The sequence below is a fragment of the Herpailurus yagouaroundi genome, unplaced genomic scaffold (assembly GCF_014898765.1).
Source record: "Herpailurus yagouaroundi ecotype Mexico unplaced genomic scaffold, PumYag 160, whole genome shotgun sequence".
NCBI lineage: Eukaryota > Metazoa > Chordata > Mammalia > Carnivora > Felidae > Herpailurus > Herpailurus yagouaroundi.
The window spans coordinates 4,320,637-4,339,444 of record NW_024412401.1 but is presented as its reverse complement, the minus strand read 5'-3'; the positions used below and the strand labels follow the sequence as shown (position 1 = coordinate 4,339,444).

General features: G+C 38.8%; 1 protein-coding gene across 9 annotated transcripts in view; it reads right to left on the bottom strand.

Annotated features, from left to right (window-relative positions):
* The window catches only part of CCDC171 (coiled-coil domain containing 171), a 309,506-nt gene that overhangs the window by 69,220 nt on the left and 221,478 nt on the right, over window positions 1–18,808 (bottom strand). For 8 of the 9 annotated variants that reach the window (XM_040481303.1, XM_040481300.1, XM_040481302.1 and 5 more), the window contains one exon: window positions 11,348–11,479. The exons of the other annotated variant lie outside the window; for it this stretch is intronic. In XM_040481303.1, the coding sequence (XP_040337237.1) occupies window positions 11,348–11,479 (132 nt within the window). The remainder of the gene's footprint in view (window positions 1–11,347; window positions 11,480–18,808) is intronic. 9 annotated transcript variants of the gene reach the window in all.

Sequence of the window (18,808 nt, the reverse complement as noted above, 5' to 3'; positions counted from 1 at the left end):
CCTTGAGGATTTTGATGGCTTCCTGTCTTACATTGAGGCCTTTCATCCATTTTGTGTATGGTGTAAGAAAGTGGTTCAGGTTCATTCTTCTGCATGTTGCTGTCCAGTTTTCCCAGCACCACTTGCTGTAGACTGTCTTTATTCCATTGGATATTCTTTCCTGCTTTGTCAAAGATTAGTTGGCCATACGTTTGTGGGTCCATTTCTGGGTTCTCTATTCTATTCCATTGATCTGAGTGTCTGTTCTTGTGCCAATACCATACTGTCTTGATGATTACACCTTTGTAGTATAGCTTGAAGTCTAGGAGTGTGATGCCTCCTGCTTTGGTTTACTTTTTCAAGGTTGGTTTGGCTATTCGGGGTCTTTTCTGGTTCCATACAAATTTTAGGATTATTTGTTCTAGCTCTGTGAAGAATGCTGGTGTTACTTTGATAGGGATCGCGTTGAATATGTAGATTGCTTTCGGTTGGATCGACATTTTAACAATATTTGTTCTTCCTATCCAGGAGCATGGAAATTTTTTTGTGTCTTCTTCAATTTCTTTCATAAGCTTTCCATAGTTTTCAGCGTATAGATTTTTCACCTCATTGGTTAGGTTTATTCCTAGGTATTTTTGGGTTTTTGTTCTTTAAAAATTTTTTTAATGTTTATTTATTTTTGAGAGAGAGAGAGAGAGACACAGAATCTAAAGCAGGCCGCAGGCTCTGAGCTGTCAGCACAGAGCCCGACGCAGGGCTTGAACTCACAAACGGTGAAATCATGACCTGAGCCAAAGTCAGACACTTAACCGACTGAGCCACCCAGGCACCCCTAGAATGTGTGCCTCTTTTAAATATGTCACAGATACCACCTAGGCTTCAGTGTTGGTTTGCAGAACCCCCACTACATGAACAGAATTCCTGAACTTTCTTCACTTCAGAGCCCTATTTCCTATGTCCTCCTTTCAATCCTAATGAAGTTACACCAAGTCAGGCTCATGTTGGTTAATATGCATTATACAATACACTCGTAACAAAACACAGCACTGTGACCTGGAAGTGATATCCTCTCCAGAGAAAAGGGAAAAGCGTGAGCTAAGTAGCCCTCACTTAGAAGAGGAGTTAAAATATTAGTACTTCGTGTTTTCTTCATCGAGTTACTTCTTAAATTAATCTGCCTCCCAAAAGTTATACCTCTTTTTAGTTAGCATGGTGAGACTTCTGGCCATTGCAGGGGGGCGGGGGGAGGAGTACTACTGCTTGTTACCAGAAGGTTCTGAAACCAAACAAAAAGCATTTAAAGCTATAAAATTACTCACCCTACATTTCATTGGTTACTTAATTACAGCATGTATGCAACTTCAAATAAAATATTTTTTAAACTGTGATTCTAACAACTCCAAGTTTAAGTGGGGAGAGGAAGAGTTACCATAATTTGAAAAGATTTAGGGTCACTTTCAGTTCCCTTTTTCATTTCAACTCCCTCCCCTTCTCTTTACACACACACACACATCAAAGTAGTAACAGTCTGTTTAATAAAACTGAAGGTATCTGTGGAATTATTACCAGAAATTACTTTTGTACCTAGTTTGAGACTGAATGATTCACTGCATTTCCCTTAATCCTTAAGTTGCATATTCATTGCTGTATTTTCCTCTAAGTGCCGTCACTTAAATTGTCATGTAAAATAGGGCAAATCAGGGTCAGTTTATATAAGCGGCATCAATCTGAAGAACTTCTATCAGTCTTTATTTCGAGGCATTATGCAAAGAAAACTGACATTAAGAGAGCCTTAACTGACAGCAAATGAAATCAATCAGCAAATCACTAAGCCATAATAAACTCACTCAATTTGTAGATAACCCTTCCCTTTCCAGGTCTTCCCCTAGTCAGTCCATCAAACACTGTTTTTTGTCCAAGCAGCTAAAATGATAGCAATTCTGTGGCAGCATTTGAAAGTTCAAGTGCTCACAGACTTCGGTCTCTCAATAATAAGTATTAAGAGGTATTATCTAGTAAGGTTATACTTATTCTTAAATAGGCTTCAAAAATGAGGGGGAAAAAAGCTAGAGAAAGGGTCAAGTTTGGGATTCAGCTTTTGCCTCTTAACATTAATGACAAAGAAATTATGTTCGTATCACTTAGCAGCTTTTCTACTTGGAGCTACTTGGAGCTGACTGTTGTAACCAAAAAAATAAAATGCTCTGTACTTTCATGTTTTGTGTTTTTGTTTTTAACTAAATGTGTCTGAAACATTTCACACACAGGCAAATATCGCCACCATTTCAGAGATGGAATCTGAAGTCCCCCTAAAAAAATATAAATGGTGTAAATAAAGGCAACAGAGTTCAAAGAAAATATGAAAACAGTAGTAATTATTTTTTTGTTTTTTTTTTTTAATGTTTATTTGTTTTTGAGAGACAGAGAGCAAGTAGGGGAGGGGCAGCGAGAGAGGGAGACACAGAATCTGAAGCAGGTTCCAGGCTCTGAGCTGTCAGCACAGAGCCCGACACGGGGTCTCGAAGAACTCAGTAACACTCACTAACGGGGAGATCGTGACCTGAGGCAAAGTTGACCGACTGAGCCACGCAGGCGCCCCTAGTAATTCTTTAGTTACTTTGTATAATAATTCTTCAAATGGAAGTACAAAGTGTTAAACCGGGGCTTTATTCTGAACTGTGAGGAAACACCAAGATTGTGAACATTCTGTTCTGCTACTCAAGTGCCAATTGTACCAAAGAAGTCATCAATCGAAAACTCCAAGAGCTGAAACACTAAAACTTTCCTTGATGGACGGAAGTCACTTGTCCTGCCCCCAGGCCTGTTTGCAGCTCACTCCAATACAGTTTTTATTAACACAGCATTTTACAGCAAAAAAGCACCCTAGCACGCACACTAGGCCGTCTGATTTCCCCAGTCCTGCGAGTGAAAGCTGGACGGGCTTCACGTCCTCACCTGCAGAGGATATGGGGGGCTCCAGGCTACAGTGCAAACAGGACTTGAATCCAAACATTCTGGCTCTCCCCATAGGCTTTCTCCAATACGATGGTGTTCGCCTCTTTCCCAAGCAAACAGAATTATTTTATCTCCTCCAAATACTGTGCTGTTAGTAAAGTCATTCCTATTCTGATCAACATGATGTTTCCAGGAAACTCAACGACACACGGAAAATTGTGGATTCACGATTGCCAACTTCCCTATGATCTGACTTACTCGCCTGTTTGTAGAAGGACAAAAATCTCAACCCGAAATTGAAAACGAAGCAAGCTCACACCTGATCCAGGAATGTTTATATGCCAAATATTCAAAGGAAAACACTTTTAAAGATACCTATTAGTGCTGTTTAATTTTTAAACTTTCTCCATATATGTCATATGACCTTCATAATTGCCCCAAGATGCAGTAGGGCACATATTGTCACTTCTGTGTTACGGTGGTAGGGTCCCCTCCCTAAGGAAAGAAAAAAAAAAAAAAAACAAAACCTCTGGGCGCCTGGGTGGCTCAGTCAGTTAAGCGTCCAACTTCGGCTCAGGTCATGATCTCACGGTTTGTGAGTTCGAGCCCCGCGTCAGGCTCTGTGCTGACAGCTCAGAGCCTGGAGCCTGTTTCAGATTCTGTGTCTCCCTCTCTCTCTGCCCCTCCCCTGCTCATGCTCTGTCTCTCTCTGTCTCAAAAAAAAAAAAAAATAGGACATTTCAAAAAAAATTTTTTTTAAAGAAAAAAATAACTCAAGGTAACTTGGCTATGTGCAGACATGTCAACATCCCTTATGACCTTGTAACACGAGACCACTTAATGAGACTGCATATTTGTGTGTCTTACCATATATGAGAGACAAAGAAGTAGAAAATACACAAAAAACTATGCCACATGGCATTCGGGGCTCAGTTCTTTGGGTACAAACCCAACTGAGTCGTGCCGGCAGGAATAAAGTTGCATCCTAGAAAGAAAAGCCTCGTTGTCACGATTCCATGTGCGAGAATCCTGCTACATTACAGGTGACAAGCTGATGCACCAGAAGAGCTAAGGGCCAATCGCTCACAGAAAATAGTGATCCTCGCCTAGAACTCCAATAGCACCGTCAGCCTGTTCATCCTTCACAAGAAGGGATGGTGTATTTCCTTGCAAAAAACACAGTTGGACAAAACAATGACAAGTCCTGCTACCTGTATGATTTGTGTCTACAGGGGGAAGGACTTCATCGTTCTAGTCAGTCCTGTTACTTTCTAGTAAAGTTGCATAACCTCTTCAAACCCCTGGGATCCTGACTCTGCTATGATTTTATCTTCTTCCTAATTATTCTTCCTTAAAATAAACAAAGGAAGAAGTGATTAAAAACAAAACTGGACGGGGCACCTGGGTGACTCAGTTGGTCAAGTGTCTACTCTTGGTTTTGGCTCAGGTCATGATCTCTTGCTTTCGTGAGATGGATCATGGCATCGGGCTCTGTGCTGATATTGCGGAACCTGCTTGGGATTCTCTCTCTCTCTTTCTCTCCCTCTCTCTGCCTCTCCCCGTCATGCTGTCTCTGTCTCTCTCAAAAATAAATGAATAAACTTTAAAAAAAAAACTGGAAAAAGGACTTCATGAATCATGCCTAGTTTTTAAAGAATTCCTCTCAGATTTTACTTAGTGTCAGTTCAGATCACTGATACCAGGTCACTCCCAGAGGGACTAATTCTAAAATATTTTCAGCTGAGTTAAGGAGTAAGGAGTTATGAGATTCCTCAATATGAGGTTTTGTGCAGCAGAAGCTTAATACAGATGCATTTCCTTCTCTTCATATGTCATCCTGTCCATTTCTTTCTTTTTTAAAAAAATTTTTTAATGTTTATCTTTGAAAGAGAGAGAGAGAGAGAGAGAGAGAGAGAGAGAGAGAGAGAGAGTGCAAGCAGGCGAGGGGCAGAGAGAGGGAGAACAGAATCCAAAGCAGACTCCAGGCTCTGGGCTGTCAGCACAGAGCCCAACGTAGGGTTTGAACTCACGGACCTGAGCCAAAGGCAGACACTTAACCCGCTGAGCCACCCAGGCACCACCCAGGCACCCCTCATCCTATCCTTTTCAAAAGGCAATGATGAAAGTCCCAGCAACAATCAAAAACACTCTTGGTGTTTCAAACTACCACCAATCTGAAATAAAACCCATGATGCAAGATGTAAAATATCTCATCTGCTAAAGATTTTAAAAGAACTTCTTATAACTCCTTACTTGAATAGTTTTTAGAAATCTTAGCCATCAGTACCCAAGCTATGTTTTAACAATAAATGTAAAAAAAAAACAAAAAAAAAAAACAACAAAAAAAAAACACCTCTCTTTTTACAATAAGTCTTTAAAAATAAGGTATAAGGACTGAGAAAAGAATGGTAGCATATATCACCAGGTAAAATATATGAACCAAAAAAAAGCATAATTTGACATTGTTACTCTACCATTCTCCTCTAGAATTCTGATTGATGTATCTCCTTCCCCCACTCCACCACCATCATCACCACCCCAAAAATAAAGTGCCAATCAAACAGGCACCAGAAGGGAAGGAATGAGGAAGGGAAAGAGGGAGGGTGAGAAGGCAAACAACAATGTCAAAGTGCACAATAATGATGGACACGCTGGGTTTTCTGGGCCATCAAGAACGAAACTCTTAGCAGGTAACAGATCGAAGACCATGAGGTCTAACTCATAATGACCACAGCCAAGGTTTAAGCGCTCACACTTAATTATTTGTTATCCCAATTTGCAACACAGTCTTAAAGTCAGTCCTCTGCACACATCAACAGCTGAACATTCTGTTTTGTTTCATTCAGCCTTGCTTAGAGCTCAGTTACCGGGAGATTTTGAAGAAATTATCAAATCTTCAGAGAAGGATTCTCAACTTTTAACTAGCAAATAACAAAAATGCTTTTCTGACAACTCACCTCAGACAGTTTTCCGACAACCACCTCAGAAAATGCCATTTACTCTTGTGGGTGCCAACAGCAAGAGCAAACACGCTGATTCTTACGTTGATCCTCAGGTTAGGCCTCAAACCTAGGACATCTAGAGTCCTCACTGGCACAATTTATACTCTGTGAGCTACAGACTACAGCTGTCAAGCAGGTGGGTAAGGCAAAGATGGCATTCTTCATCAAAACGTGTTTATTCTCACATGGACCCTATGATTTTTCCAGCTAATTGCTTTTGCCTGACAAACAGCTCTTCCCTTCTCTGGACAGTACCTTCCAACCTTTGAAGAGGGTAGCATTTCAACATTCCATTCGACCCCACCACCTGAGTCTAAAATCATTTTATGTTCTTTCATTTAAAAGATACTTTCATTTTAGAAGTTAAAGAGAATTGTACACACTCTCCTGGATAACAACTTTAGATAAGCTTAAAATCTTTTTGACGCCTTATTACATTACCAAAAAGGTCAGATTTCCAATAATCTCAAACACTCAGAGCACAGCTATGCACCCAGAAATAAATGAAAAAGAGTATCTGTGAAACAAACAGCAGTCACCAAATATTCTGTATACCTCACTATGGAGACTCTTAGACTAAACGCTGGCAACTCTGGAAATCAAGAACCCAGTGACAACGGGCATCTGAAATCAGGGAAGATCTAAATTATATAAAGGAGATAACACTTCCCTTTAGTAATGGAAAATAAAGAACCAAACTTTTAAGAAGGAAACTAAAAGCCTAACAGAGGTCATTTAGGAGCAAACTGGAAGTCTTTTTCAGGGACACTTGAGGAATGTATATCAGAGCCTTCGAATGTGCGTAACCTTAGAGGCAGCAACCCCACGCATTCATCCTAAAGAATTATGCAACAGCGAACAAAACCAAGTTCCTGGCCTCATGCAGCTTTCGTGTTAGTGGACAGCTAATAGACGCTGAGCGTTTACAATGCACCTGTCACTATTCTGAGCACTTTATATGCTAACCCATTTCATCATCACACCAACATTAGGAGTTAGAAATTTTTGTTATCTTCACTTCACAGATGAAAGGCCAAAATACACAGTAAGTAAGTAAAAAGTAAAGTAAGTAACTTTTCCAGTTAGCCTCTTTTGCAGTTCTATCCTCTCCGCTATTTCCACACAAATGGAACTGTATTCTACAGACAGACCCTTCCTTTATTCTTTTTCCCTCTTGACAATCTTAAGACGCGTGCGCGCGCACACACACACACACACACACACACACACACACACATGCACACACACAGCAAGCCATGGTTTACAAAAGGCAGAAATAAAAAGCATGAATGGATCCTATTCACTGGATACGTAACCTCTAGCAATTTATTGCATCTCAATAAACTTTAGCTCCTTCCTTTATAAAAGAGAGAAAATCACAGCACCTATTCATACCGTTGTTGCAGGGATTAAATGAGATAGCAAATGTAAAGTGGCTAGCACAGTGACTGGTACAGAATAAGTACTCAACAAATGTCAACTATTTATATTGTTCCTTGTTGCTTATTATTGAATGAGGGTGGAGACACAAACATTTATTACATGCCTGCTAACATTTGCCAGATAATAAATGCATTACAGGGGCACCGGGGGGGAGGAGGAGTCAGTTAAGTGTCCAACTTCGGCTAAGGTCACAATCTCAGGGTTCGTGAACTCGAGCCCTGCACTGAGCTCTCTATTCTCAGCACAGAGCCCACTTTGGATCCTCTGCCCCCTCCACTGCTCTCTCTCTCTCTCTCTCAAAACTAAATAAACATAAAAATATTTTTAATGCATTACATAGCTTAATTATTGAGAAAAAAATTCAAAGTATAAGATAATGAGTGATCGGTATTATCTTTATAAAATATGGACAGCATATTTTTTATGACAAAGTCCTGTGCATTCACATTATACTGGACTTTTCAGCTACTCCTAACTTGTCTAATATAGGTGTTTTAATTTTTTTCTGGTTGACTGATAACACTATCGTTTGGGAGATAAAAGCACAGGTAACAATAGTATGGACTTGCCATAAGAGCTCAGGCAAAGGGTTTCGTTGGAGACATGGTCTCACAGGAACATCAAGTAACATGGAAAAGTAAATAGGGAGCTGATGCTGATATTAAGCAAAGTTATTTAAAGCTTTTGAAGAAACAAAGAAGACTATATGAAGCCAATGGAAAGATAGAGAGAAAAAGATCCTAAATAACCATTCCTCCATGTAAAACACACACACCCTTAAAAGTAATGAAAACAGGGGCGCCTGGGTGGCTCAGTCAGTTGGGCATCTGACTTCGGCTCAGGTCATGATCTCACGGCCTGTGAGTTCGAGCCCCGCGTCGGGCTCTGTGCTGACAGCTACCGAGCCTGGAGCCTGCTTCGGATTCTGTGTCTCCCTCTCTCTGCTCCTCCCCCACTCACGCTCGCTCTCTCTTCCTCTCTCTCTCAAAAATAAATAAAGCTTAAAAAAATTTTTTTAAATAAAAAAAATAAAAAATAAAAGTAATGAAAACAAGCCACTGGTGCCAGCTTCCTCTTTACGAGGGTCCCATAGTGGCTGCAGTCATAACAGCTACCATACACTGCCTCTCTCTTGGCTAAGCACCGTGTTCTCTACTTGACATGCATTGCCTCACTTAATGCTATTACAAGCCTGAGAAATGGGCAGGACTACGCCTTTTTGTTTCTTTTGCGGACAATAAAATTGAAGCTAAATGCTAGCAGAGCTCAGAGACTACATTTTTCTGAACTGAATTTTCTCCCGGGGGAGAGCATAAGTCACCTGCTCTCCTGGGTCCGGCGGGGAAAGGGTAAGCCCCTTCGCCATTCCCTCGTGCTCACTGTTCCTCCTTCCATTTTGGAGCCTCCCATTTTGGAAGAGACAGACGGGGACAGCTCCTACTGCTCCAGTGATGGCTGTACAGGTTGGCCGAATGGTTGGCCACTACCACATCCTGCACGGTGATCCTCTCCTCGGCACGATCAAAGGACACGTGCTCTCTGAACAGTCTGCCCCATCAGCACCGAGTACGAAGCCAAACGGACACTGAATCCCTAAATATGTGTCTACCACACTTAGCATAAATATACATATTTACATACTGCAAAAAGGTGAAAAGTAGTGTTCCATAATATTAGCCTGTCAAGTGGAAGCAAAATTTCTTTCTCTGTGAATTTGTCCACAATACAGCATAAACCATGACCTACATCTTACATAGATGCATAATGAATATTTTGTAAACGGAAGGAAAATCCCACTATATACATCTCAGAGGCTGCGCGCTTACCATTTAACACAGGTGTCTAGACTTTCTTCCAGTATCAGATTTTACCAGTTCAGGCTTTGCAGTCAAACAACACCTACACTTGAATTCAGGCTCCGGGCCCTGCCCCTTACTTGCTGTTGATGTGGAGCGTTACCTGTTGTAGTTGTTTTTCAATTGTAAAATGCAAATGATGCCATTATTTGACATATAACGCCACATGTGACAGGTCCATTGTGAGAATTAGACAGCATGAAGTATTTAATGAACTAAGCATGATACCTCGTCCATAGTAAGTGGTCACTGACACGGTAGCTATTAATATGAAAATTTAGGTCATCAATTACTACAGAGCCTTTCTTCTCAAAGTACTCCAAAGCCTACCACAATTCTGTGTGTCTGTCTGTCTGTCTGTCTGTCTCCCTGCCTGTGTCTGTGTGTCTGTGGAAAAAACTATTATGGCCCAAGTCATGTGTTCTTGTCCGCATGGAGTACTGAACTTCAATTCATGACTAACCTGACGTGTACATCCCAGCACGTCACTGCAAAACAAGCCCAAGTGTTTAGGCTTTGGCCTTGTGCGTAAGTATTTCTAGTAGAACTTGGAAGAGACAGCAGTTTGAAATATGGGTCTCTACATTTCCTTCTGGCTCTTCACTGATGTCAGAACCATAGAGAGTTCATGCTTTTCCCCCCAAAACTGGCATTCTGAGGATCAGTCTCTTTCCAAATCACTAAAATCTACAGTTTGGGGGAAGTCTTTATTTCTGAATTATGACAAGTCCTGAGCCCTCTGAGATTCTGAATCAAGATAGCCAAGTACAGGATTATTTTATGGCCACTAGAAAAATCTCAAATCATATTGTATTTGTGGTTGCAATGAATTCATAAATAATGGTAATCAAATTTAAAATGTACATCTTAATCTTGTACTAAATAATGGTATGGTATTCCAGCCTATAACTGAAAATAAAAACATTTTATGCTTAGTTTTAAACCACGTATATATTTTAAATATATTGGTGGACAACCTAATGAAAGAAATGAGCATTCTTTCTTTGTAAAGCATTAATTTGGGCACTAATAGCAAATTAAATTAGGGTATGGAACATGGAGAAAAAAATTACCAGAGCCCCACTTGGACTGATATTAATTTTGTACAAAATTAAAATTCCACAGAGTCATACACTAAAGAAGGATGAAGTTTATTTTAAACCTCAAAATGCGAAACAGAAACTGAGTTTTAAGAGCTATTTCTCTCTTCAATACACTGAAAATTCTAGAATGCTACTAAACAAGAACAGCCTCTTTTGAAATACCAGGCTTCCTACAGTTTACACAATGTTGATAGGTTTTTCTAATAAAGGCATTGGGCATTAAAAGGCAAATAAAGCACGTACCGAATTTTGTTCCATCCAACTAAAAAACTGTCCTAACCCTCAGGAAAAAAAAAAATGCCCACAATAACACAATAGTAACCTTGATTAGAAAGATACCTACAGCATCTGAAAAGGAGTATGCTCTGGAAAAAAAATTTCTTTATTAAGTTGATTTTACAATTATTTGAGGTTTCAGGATTTGGTACTTTGAGTTTTATAAATGAAATAACCCAATCTGCACATATTATTATGTCGTTCATTAAAACTAAAAATCAAGGGGAAATGCTCCTCAGTGCAAAAAGTCCAGTAAGGTTCTACATTTGCTTAAATTAAATTGCTACCTAAGAAACATTGGCTATACTTCGGAATTAACATTGAAAATTTTCAAATGTCTCTCCTGATAATTTTCTCTACAGTGATTTATTTAAAACAATAAGAGCTACAAATTGAGACTAGCTTAAAGAGATAACAGCCTAGTGTCTTATTGTCCTCTGCTGACAGGAAAGCGTGTTCTTTACATACTGTACTTAGCTATAAAACACACATTTTTCCTTGGTAAGAAAAAAAAATACTTTTCTGGCTTACTTAACAGGCTATTTCGAGGCTTTAAAGAAAAAAACACACAATTATTTGTGAAATAGGGTTACACGGCAGAAGAAAAATTAAGAAGAATTATTTGCATCTCCTTTAAGTTATTCACAATACTTTGAGGCTTTCCTTCTCTCCAGTTAGTGCAATTTATTTTTCTATGCGTCTCAGTAGCAAACAATGTTATTTAGACTCTAACCTGGCACGCTACAACCTCTGGCCCGCCCTTGAGCCCCTCCATTGCAAAGGTCTCCAGGTGCAGTTTGGGTAGCTGCAGGGTGAAGTCATTCCTACTTGCCGCAGTCCGTGACAGCGAGATCTGATCTCTGACCTAAAGGGAAAAAAACAGCATCAATGGTAATTCCCCTTCAGACACATTAACTGGGATGAACTGGGTCCCCTTGAGCCCACTGAGTGGACTTGCATTGATCGCTGGACCTGAAATCCATGAATAAATTTAGGACTAATTGATTTTTCGTTGCAAATAAATCTCTAATTCAGAGTGCTGGGGGAGAATGTTAAGAAGAAAAAGCATCCTCCTGCTTGAAATGAGGGAGGGAAGACGAGTCACTGGAGCTCTTCTGATCAAGAGGTTTTGAATTATTTTTTCACCGTTCCACCCTCAAAAGAAAAAAGAAAGGAGGAAAAAAAATCCACAAAATCGAAAACAAACAGCAATCTCCTAATTATTATCATTTTTTAAATAACGTGTTTAATTTAACTGGTATTAACTGATACATATTAGACAAGACAGTTATTTGGTACTGGTCTTTGAAAAGAAAACTTCAATAATATGTACCCTGGAATAAAAACAAATATACTCAACACACAAGGAGACTTAAAAATATACCAGTCAGAGGTTTATTTGCCCATTTTCTTCTTACTAAACTTGAGTCTTAGCGACTAAATACATATAAACCAACTCAGTCACGCAACTTCTAAATAAGATAATGAATGAAATCAGTGGTATTTGTACTATATTTTAAGTATTCGGAAAGGCAACAATACAAACATCACAGATACAGGAGAAACACCAATTCTCTAGCCAATATAGGTATCACATGCAGTTGATATTACACTGTCACCTTCTGGACAAATGAGAAACTACTCCCTATATGCTGTATACAGATAAAAGAAAATGCTCAAAAACCGGTCTGTTTTCATTTTTAATTTCCAAAGTTATTAAAAGCCTTAAAAATTCCACAGTTTAGTTTTCCATAATATCAGTGAGCTCTCATTTTTAATTATATAGTTTCATGATAGTAGGTTTCATACACAGGCATATTTTCTAACTTTCCCTATGCCTGACTTGGTTTTAAAAACGTATCTCTTTGCTACCACATATTTGATAAATATTATACAACTAGCTTAAAGCCACAGGATCAAGAGTGTTTTTTATGAAGTAGTAAAGGTCAAGAATGGGAGAACTATAAAAATAGCACTGATTTCTCAAATAAATATATTTATATCTCTACTTTTACCTGAGCGGCTTCAAATGTAACTTGGCGACAATATATGATAGAAAACTCTCCTTCGCTTTTCCATTCTACTTGGGAAGCTTGTAAAACCTGTTTGAGTTATTTCTTGTTTTATGAATGAACCATCATACTGCATAGGGTCTCCTTACACCAGTAAACACACACAAACATATGATGACATCTTTAACTGTTCATGCTAATCTATGGTTATAAAACTCTTTATATTCCCAAGTTGAGCAGAAGACTTTCTGTCAATAAGTGAATGTCAAAGTGTATGCTAGAGAACATACACCGTAAGGTAATTTTGATAATGGTGTGAGTACTGTATGCACAGCGGAGTCCCAATTTGGAATGTGTATTTATCTGTAACAAACATTCTCCAGAGTCTTCAGTCAGGATGAGAATGCTTTTAACTTATTTTACATAAAAAAAAATATTTTACAAGTATATTTTCTTTAATTTTTATAGTTTATACTTATGGATACTTTCTCCCGCTTTTTCTTTTTTGGTCACCAATGCGGACTCAGATAAAAGAAAACATTAATGTGGATTAAGGTGCTGAGAATTTATCAACATCAAACCACTGGTGTTTTGCCTTCTACCCTTCTGAACCATAGTCAATAGATCTAAATATTTTACTGCACCCTGGCCAATTCATTGTTTGATGTTTAAAAACTCACCCAGAATCAAAGAAAATTTATTAAATTTGAGCCCCCAAATGAGATACTATTAGCTTTGAAAGTCAAGTTTAACTGCGATATTGATGATTCTCTTTTTTCTGTGACAAAATTCACTAGGGAAATCCTGGAAGTCAAAGTACAAAAGCAGATTGCTAATACGGGCAAAGGGGGGAGGGGGGACCGTAAGCAATGTAGGTATAATCCACAACACGGTTCGAGCGCTGGGGGTCCTTTCACCCGATTCTTATCAGGCACCAGACATAGCTGTGAAGCCTGACGTCCACAGGAACAGGGAGCCACGTTTCGCAGTCTCTGAAACTGAACAACATTAAGCCGGGGCATTTGGCATCTAAAACTGTGACTTCTTATCAAATTAACATCTTCACGACAACATTATTTAATTTCCAAGATTAAATTCATTCTTTACATTAGATAGGTTAAAAAAAAAAAAACCTCAAAATGCAGTCCTTTTGATGGCATCATAACTACGACAGTATTTGAATATGCACGTGTTAATACGTTCGTTCAATGATACATTATGTGCTGAACGTTGACAGTGCCATCAAGAGACAGTGACTTGTGATACATCATAAATATAATATCACAAATATTTCTGCTAAATTTTAAGAGTTGTTTCCACTCTTAAATTATGCCAGAACTTTGAGAGAAGGCATCCAACACGTTCTCCGAGTATTTCTAGAAAAAGTTTTTTCTCACTCTTGAAAAAGGATTGGCTAGGAATTCCTTTATTTGAAGGGGTATGGGGAATGAAAGCATCGTGTTGAGAGAAGGCAAAACAGTGACGCCGGGCAAATAAAATTACAGCCGCGCACAGCAAAGGAGCGGGAAGGGAAGGTGACCAGGAACAGGAAAACCCCAAGGGGGAAAGGAGAGACTGTTCAGAAGGAGGCAGAAGGCACGTGTGAATTTCAGCGTGTGAGCAAGGGACACTGGGAAAGAGATTCAACCCACAACAGTAAGGAATAGGAGCTTCCTGTATGGCATTAAATTGGTTCGTGAAAAACATAGAACAGGCAGCCTGAGAACAAAGTAAACAAAATCAGAAAAGAGATAAGGGGGATTTCTTTGGGAAACGCTGCCCAGTGGATATGAAAGGATTCCTTTCAAATATGAGAATCTAAAATAAATTTCTTTACTGTCAAAAGAATTTTGAAGTAACAACATGAGAATAGTAAAATCACTTTTTTCCCTAAAAGGAGAAGTAAGCTCGCCTTCTAAAATACAGATTTTAGTATGGACTAAGATGAAAACAATCATTGTCGCCTGTCTGTAGATTAAATTCTAATTTTAAATTTCAAATTAATTTTAAATTATAATTTCAAAAGTCTGTCTTTAATTCTGTTTATGGCACATCATTATTCATCCTTTAATTAAGATTCTATATCCTTTTCCCGTGATTTATTTATAGCTGTGAGTGATAAAATATATATAATAATGTTTTTCTACTTCAAAATGGGTAACAGTTCATATTTAACATATAATGAATTTTTTCATAGAATTTCACAATATAAATCTCATTTGTCAAATTGTATACATTTTTATTACATTCTATACAACTGTTCAACTTCATAGTATTTTGACAAAGAATAAAGAAAACATACCTACATTACTACATTCTCAGATTCTGGTTTTTAGAAAAGTGGTTTGCTTTCTCCCTTTCTTATTACATACTTTCAGAAAGCATGTATTTCGGGCCACCTGGGTGGCTCAGTCGGTTGAGTGTCCGACTTTGGCTCAGGTCATGATCTCGTGATCTGTGAGTTTGAGCCCCGCGTCAGGCTCTGTGCTGACAGCTCAAAGCCTGGAGCCTGTTTCCGATTCTGTGTCTCCCTCTCTCTCTGCCCCTCCCCTGCTCATGCTCTGTCTCTCTCTCTCTCCCTCTCTCTCTCTCTGTCAAAAATAAATATACATTAAAAAAAATTTTTTTAGGGGCGCCTGGGTGGCTGTCGGTTGGGCGTTCGACTTTGGCTCAGGTCATGATCCCCTGGTTTGTGGGTTTGAGCCCCACGTTGGGTTCAGTGCTGACAGCTTAGAGCCTAGAACCTGCTTCAGATTCTATGTCTCTCTCTGTCTCTGCCCCTTCCCCGCTTGTGCATGTCTCTTTCTGTCTCTCAAAAATGAATAAATGTAAAAAAAAAATTAAAAAAAATTTTTAGAAAGCATATATTTCTAACATATATGCTATAAGACACATGAGAAACGAGACAGATAGAGAAAAATAAACTTTCTAAGTGAAAATGCTGTTATGAAATATATATTTAGTTTATTGTAACAATCTAGTTCCAGATTGAAGTGATTCGTAAAATCCATGTTTTACTGTTCCTTTTGCTCTGATTAGCAAGCCACCAATCTGTTTTCTGATTTTCTGTACTCCTACCGTAACACCACAAAAGCTATTCCTGCTCGATATCTCAATGATGAGATTAAACTTGCCATTTTAAGAAAAACTGCTCAACTCTCAAAATGTGAAGCTGCATGTTGTATTATGCACAGCTATAAATCTCTTTGGACCTGATATTCCAAGTTAAAAATAATAATAATAAAACACTTATGGAATGTGGTACTAGCTGTGTTTTTACCGACAGGACACCAAGGAAAAGTAGTAGGATTGTAGATAGAAATTCAGACAAACTTACCACATAAAAACATATATACCATATATATATAATTATATATATATAATTACATATATAGTGTGTGTGTATATTATTTATATAAAGTAAATGATATTAGCACTTTACATCATACCCTTAATCTGGCTAAAATTCTACTTACTCCAACCTAGTATGGCCTCTGTGGTTTCAAAATCAACATTCTTACCACCATCATATCCACAGAGTCTCCTGTAACACCTCTGTGTTCATGTTCTACTTTGATTCCAGCTGCCTGCCTTCTTTTGTACCACTGCTTCCTCTTCCCTTCCTTCCACCTCCACTGGCTCCGTATTGCTTTCCCTTCCTCCTTTATTCTATTTTTCATCCGACACAGAAGACCTTACACACTATTTTTCAACCTCTGCACTAGAGAGCTGTGTGTGCTTGGCACACTACAGCCTGGGAACCAAATCCAGGCCACCGCCTCTCATTGTAAATAAAGTTTTATTGAAACACATGACACCCATTCATTTACCTATTATCTTTGGCTGTTTTCCTGCGACCATGACAGAGTCGAATAGTTGAGAAAGAGACCATATGGTCCACAAAGCCTAAAATATTTACTATGTGACCCTTTACAGAAAATGTTGGCCATCCTCTGCCTTAAAGGTATAGAAGAAGGAAAGACAATATTTTTCACCATCTGTAAAGTTTTTTAAATAACCACATCTCACCAGAGAATATATGAACAATCCCTAGCAGGTCAACCTTCTATCAGTAACACAGGATGCCATTTCACAGATACTTGCTGGCTTCTTTTTTCATAGATAAGTGTTTCATAAATAAGTAAGTGTCCTATCTCCTGATCTAGTTTCAAGTTTCAGGTAGTCTAGTGTACAACTTGACTGGGTTTAACTTTCCTGGCGCATAGTCTAATGCCTAATCAACATAACATTTGGTTCAACAAGTAGAATAGGCACACTGGAGAGGCTTTTGTAAAAAGAAAGAGAAGGGAGGGCATCGGCCAGAGTTAACTATATACTCTGTAATAACAGTAGCGGCAAGAAAACCACTATGCATACAGAGGCTCGCAGTATGTGATCAAATAAGAATGTCATTCCAAACTCACAAATTCTACGAGGCAGGAGAAAGAGAGACTAGAATAAAAAAGATAATTAGCAGTTCCAGGACTCTCGTGTGTGCCTAGTGATAGAAGCAGGGATTCAAGCTCGTCAATGCAATGGAGATTACATTCACATCCTGAACAGTTACATCTAACAACAACACTGGGGTTTGTTTGTTTGTTTGTTTGTTTGTTTGTTTGTTTTTTCCTTTCCTTTGTTGTCTGGCAATCTTAGCAAAAAATGTGTAAGTTTCATAAAAGTAGTTTTGTGATAAGTAATGGAGACTATTATTTATACATCCTTATTTTCCTCTATAGTTTCACTGGACCTGTGGGCATTCTCATTCATTCATGTTTTCTTTCTGCCACAGCCTGACACTGACACACACACACACACACACACACGCACGCACACACACACACACGCACGCACATACACGTTACACTGAGAGACAAGTTACCTGGGCAGCAATCATCCTTATACAATGGTCACCATTTCACACGGAAAATCCCCAAACTATAATGTCCCAAGATACATGCAACAGTTCCAGCTGTGCTCCACACCCACAGGAAGGAGAAGCAGGCACGCCATTGACAGTGCAGCAAACACACGCACTCATAATTTGAAAAGACAGAAGTGAGAAACTAGGCTTCTCTTGCTGGCAGGTTATTTAACTTAACCTACAACTCTGGAGCAGAGCCAGAACTCTCCAATGACTGCCAGCTGCTGTCACCAGAAAAGAGGGCAAATCTACCACCGCCACCACCACCACCCCACACGTTAATAGTCACATCCCAATTACGGATCTAAAAAATGGATCTCTTGAATCAGATTATCAAGCTGGCTACATCCCAGTTAAGGATCTGAAAAACCGAACGCTCAAAATCAAATTACCAAGCTGGAAAACAGAGTGATTTGATCACGGGCATCTTATAAAGGCATGAGAAATCTGTGGCGTAGGTTATATCCCATAGAATGCACCCCACAAATAGATGGCTGTGACCTTGAGCTATTTAAGCAAACATAAAACCTATACCCAGAATAGAGAAATATGTTTATGAATTGTTAACAGTCCTCCACACAGAGATATTTTCTTTCCTAGGGTAAATTATTTCAGAGGATAAAGGCAGCTGCACACTGAAATTAGTTATTTAGATGTGTTTAGGCTAAAACCTGTTAAGCACATGTCCGTGACATTCTGTAGTGTCTTATCTTTACTTTGTCAAGGTTTTTAAATCCCTCTTGAGCGGGAGTACCATTTTTAGCTTGGCTAGGTCAGAATGACACTGAACAATATGAATGATGACACACAAGACAGCTATATGGACAGAGTTGTCATCAGCAAGCCAGCTGTGCTAACACCTGTAAGTCCCGCACAGCTGATCTTCAGGACCAATATCCGGAAACTAAGAATGAAGAGGAGTTCAAAGATCACAAGTCACATTCAGAGAGTCAGTAACGAGTCACTAAAAATTGCGGTTTTAGAGGCATGAAATCATAGTTCAACTTTTAAAATGCTATCGGCTTTATGAATTAAAAGCTATTCTGTGGTGTTTATATTCCTTACAAATTCACTGAAAAGTAAAAATCAAAGACAACTATGTACTATTTGGGTTAACCATTTTTAAGATAAGATTATGAAATCATATTTAAAGATTTGGCAAGATAGTGTCTTCACCTGTCAGATTCTGTTTGACTCTAATCTATTCCAGAATCCACTCTAACAAAAGAAGTAATCATCCTTCTACTTCATAGGAGTCGAA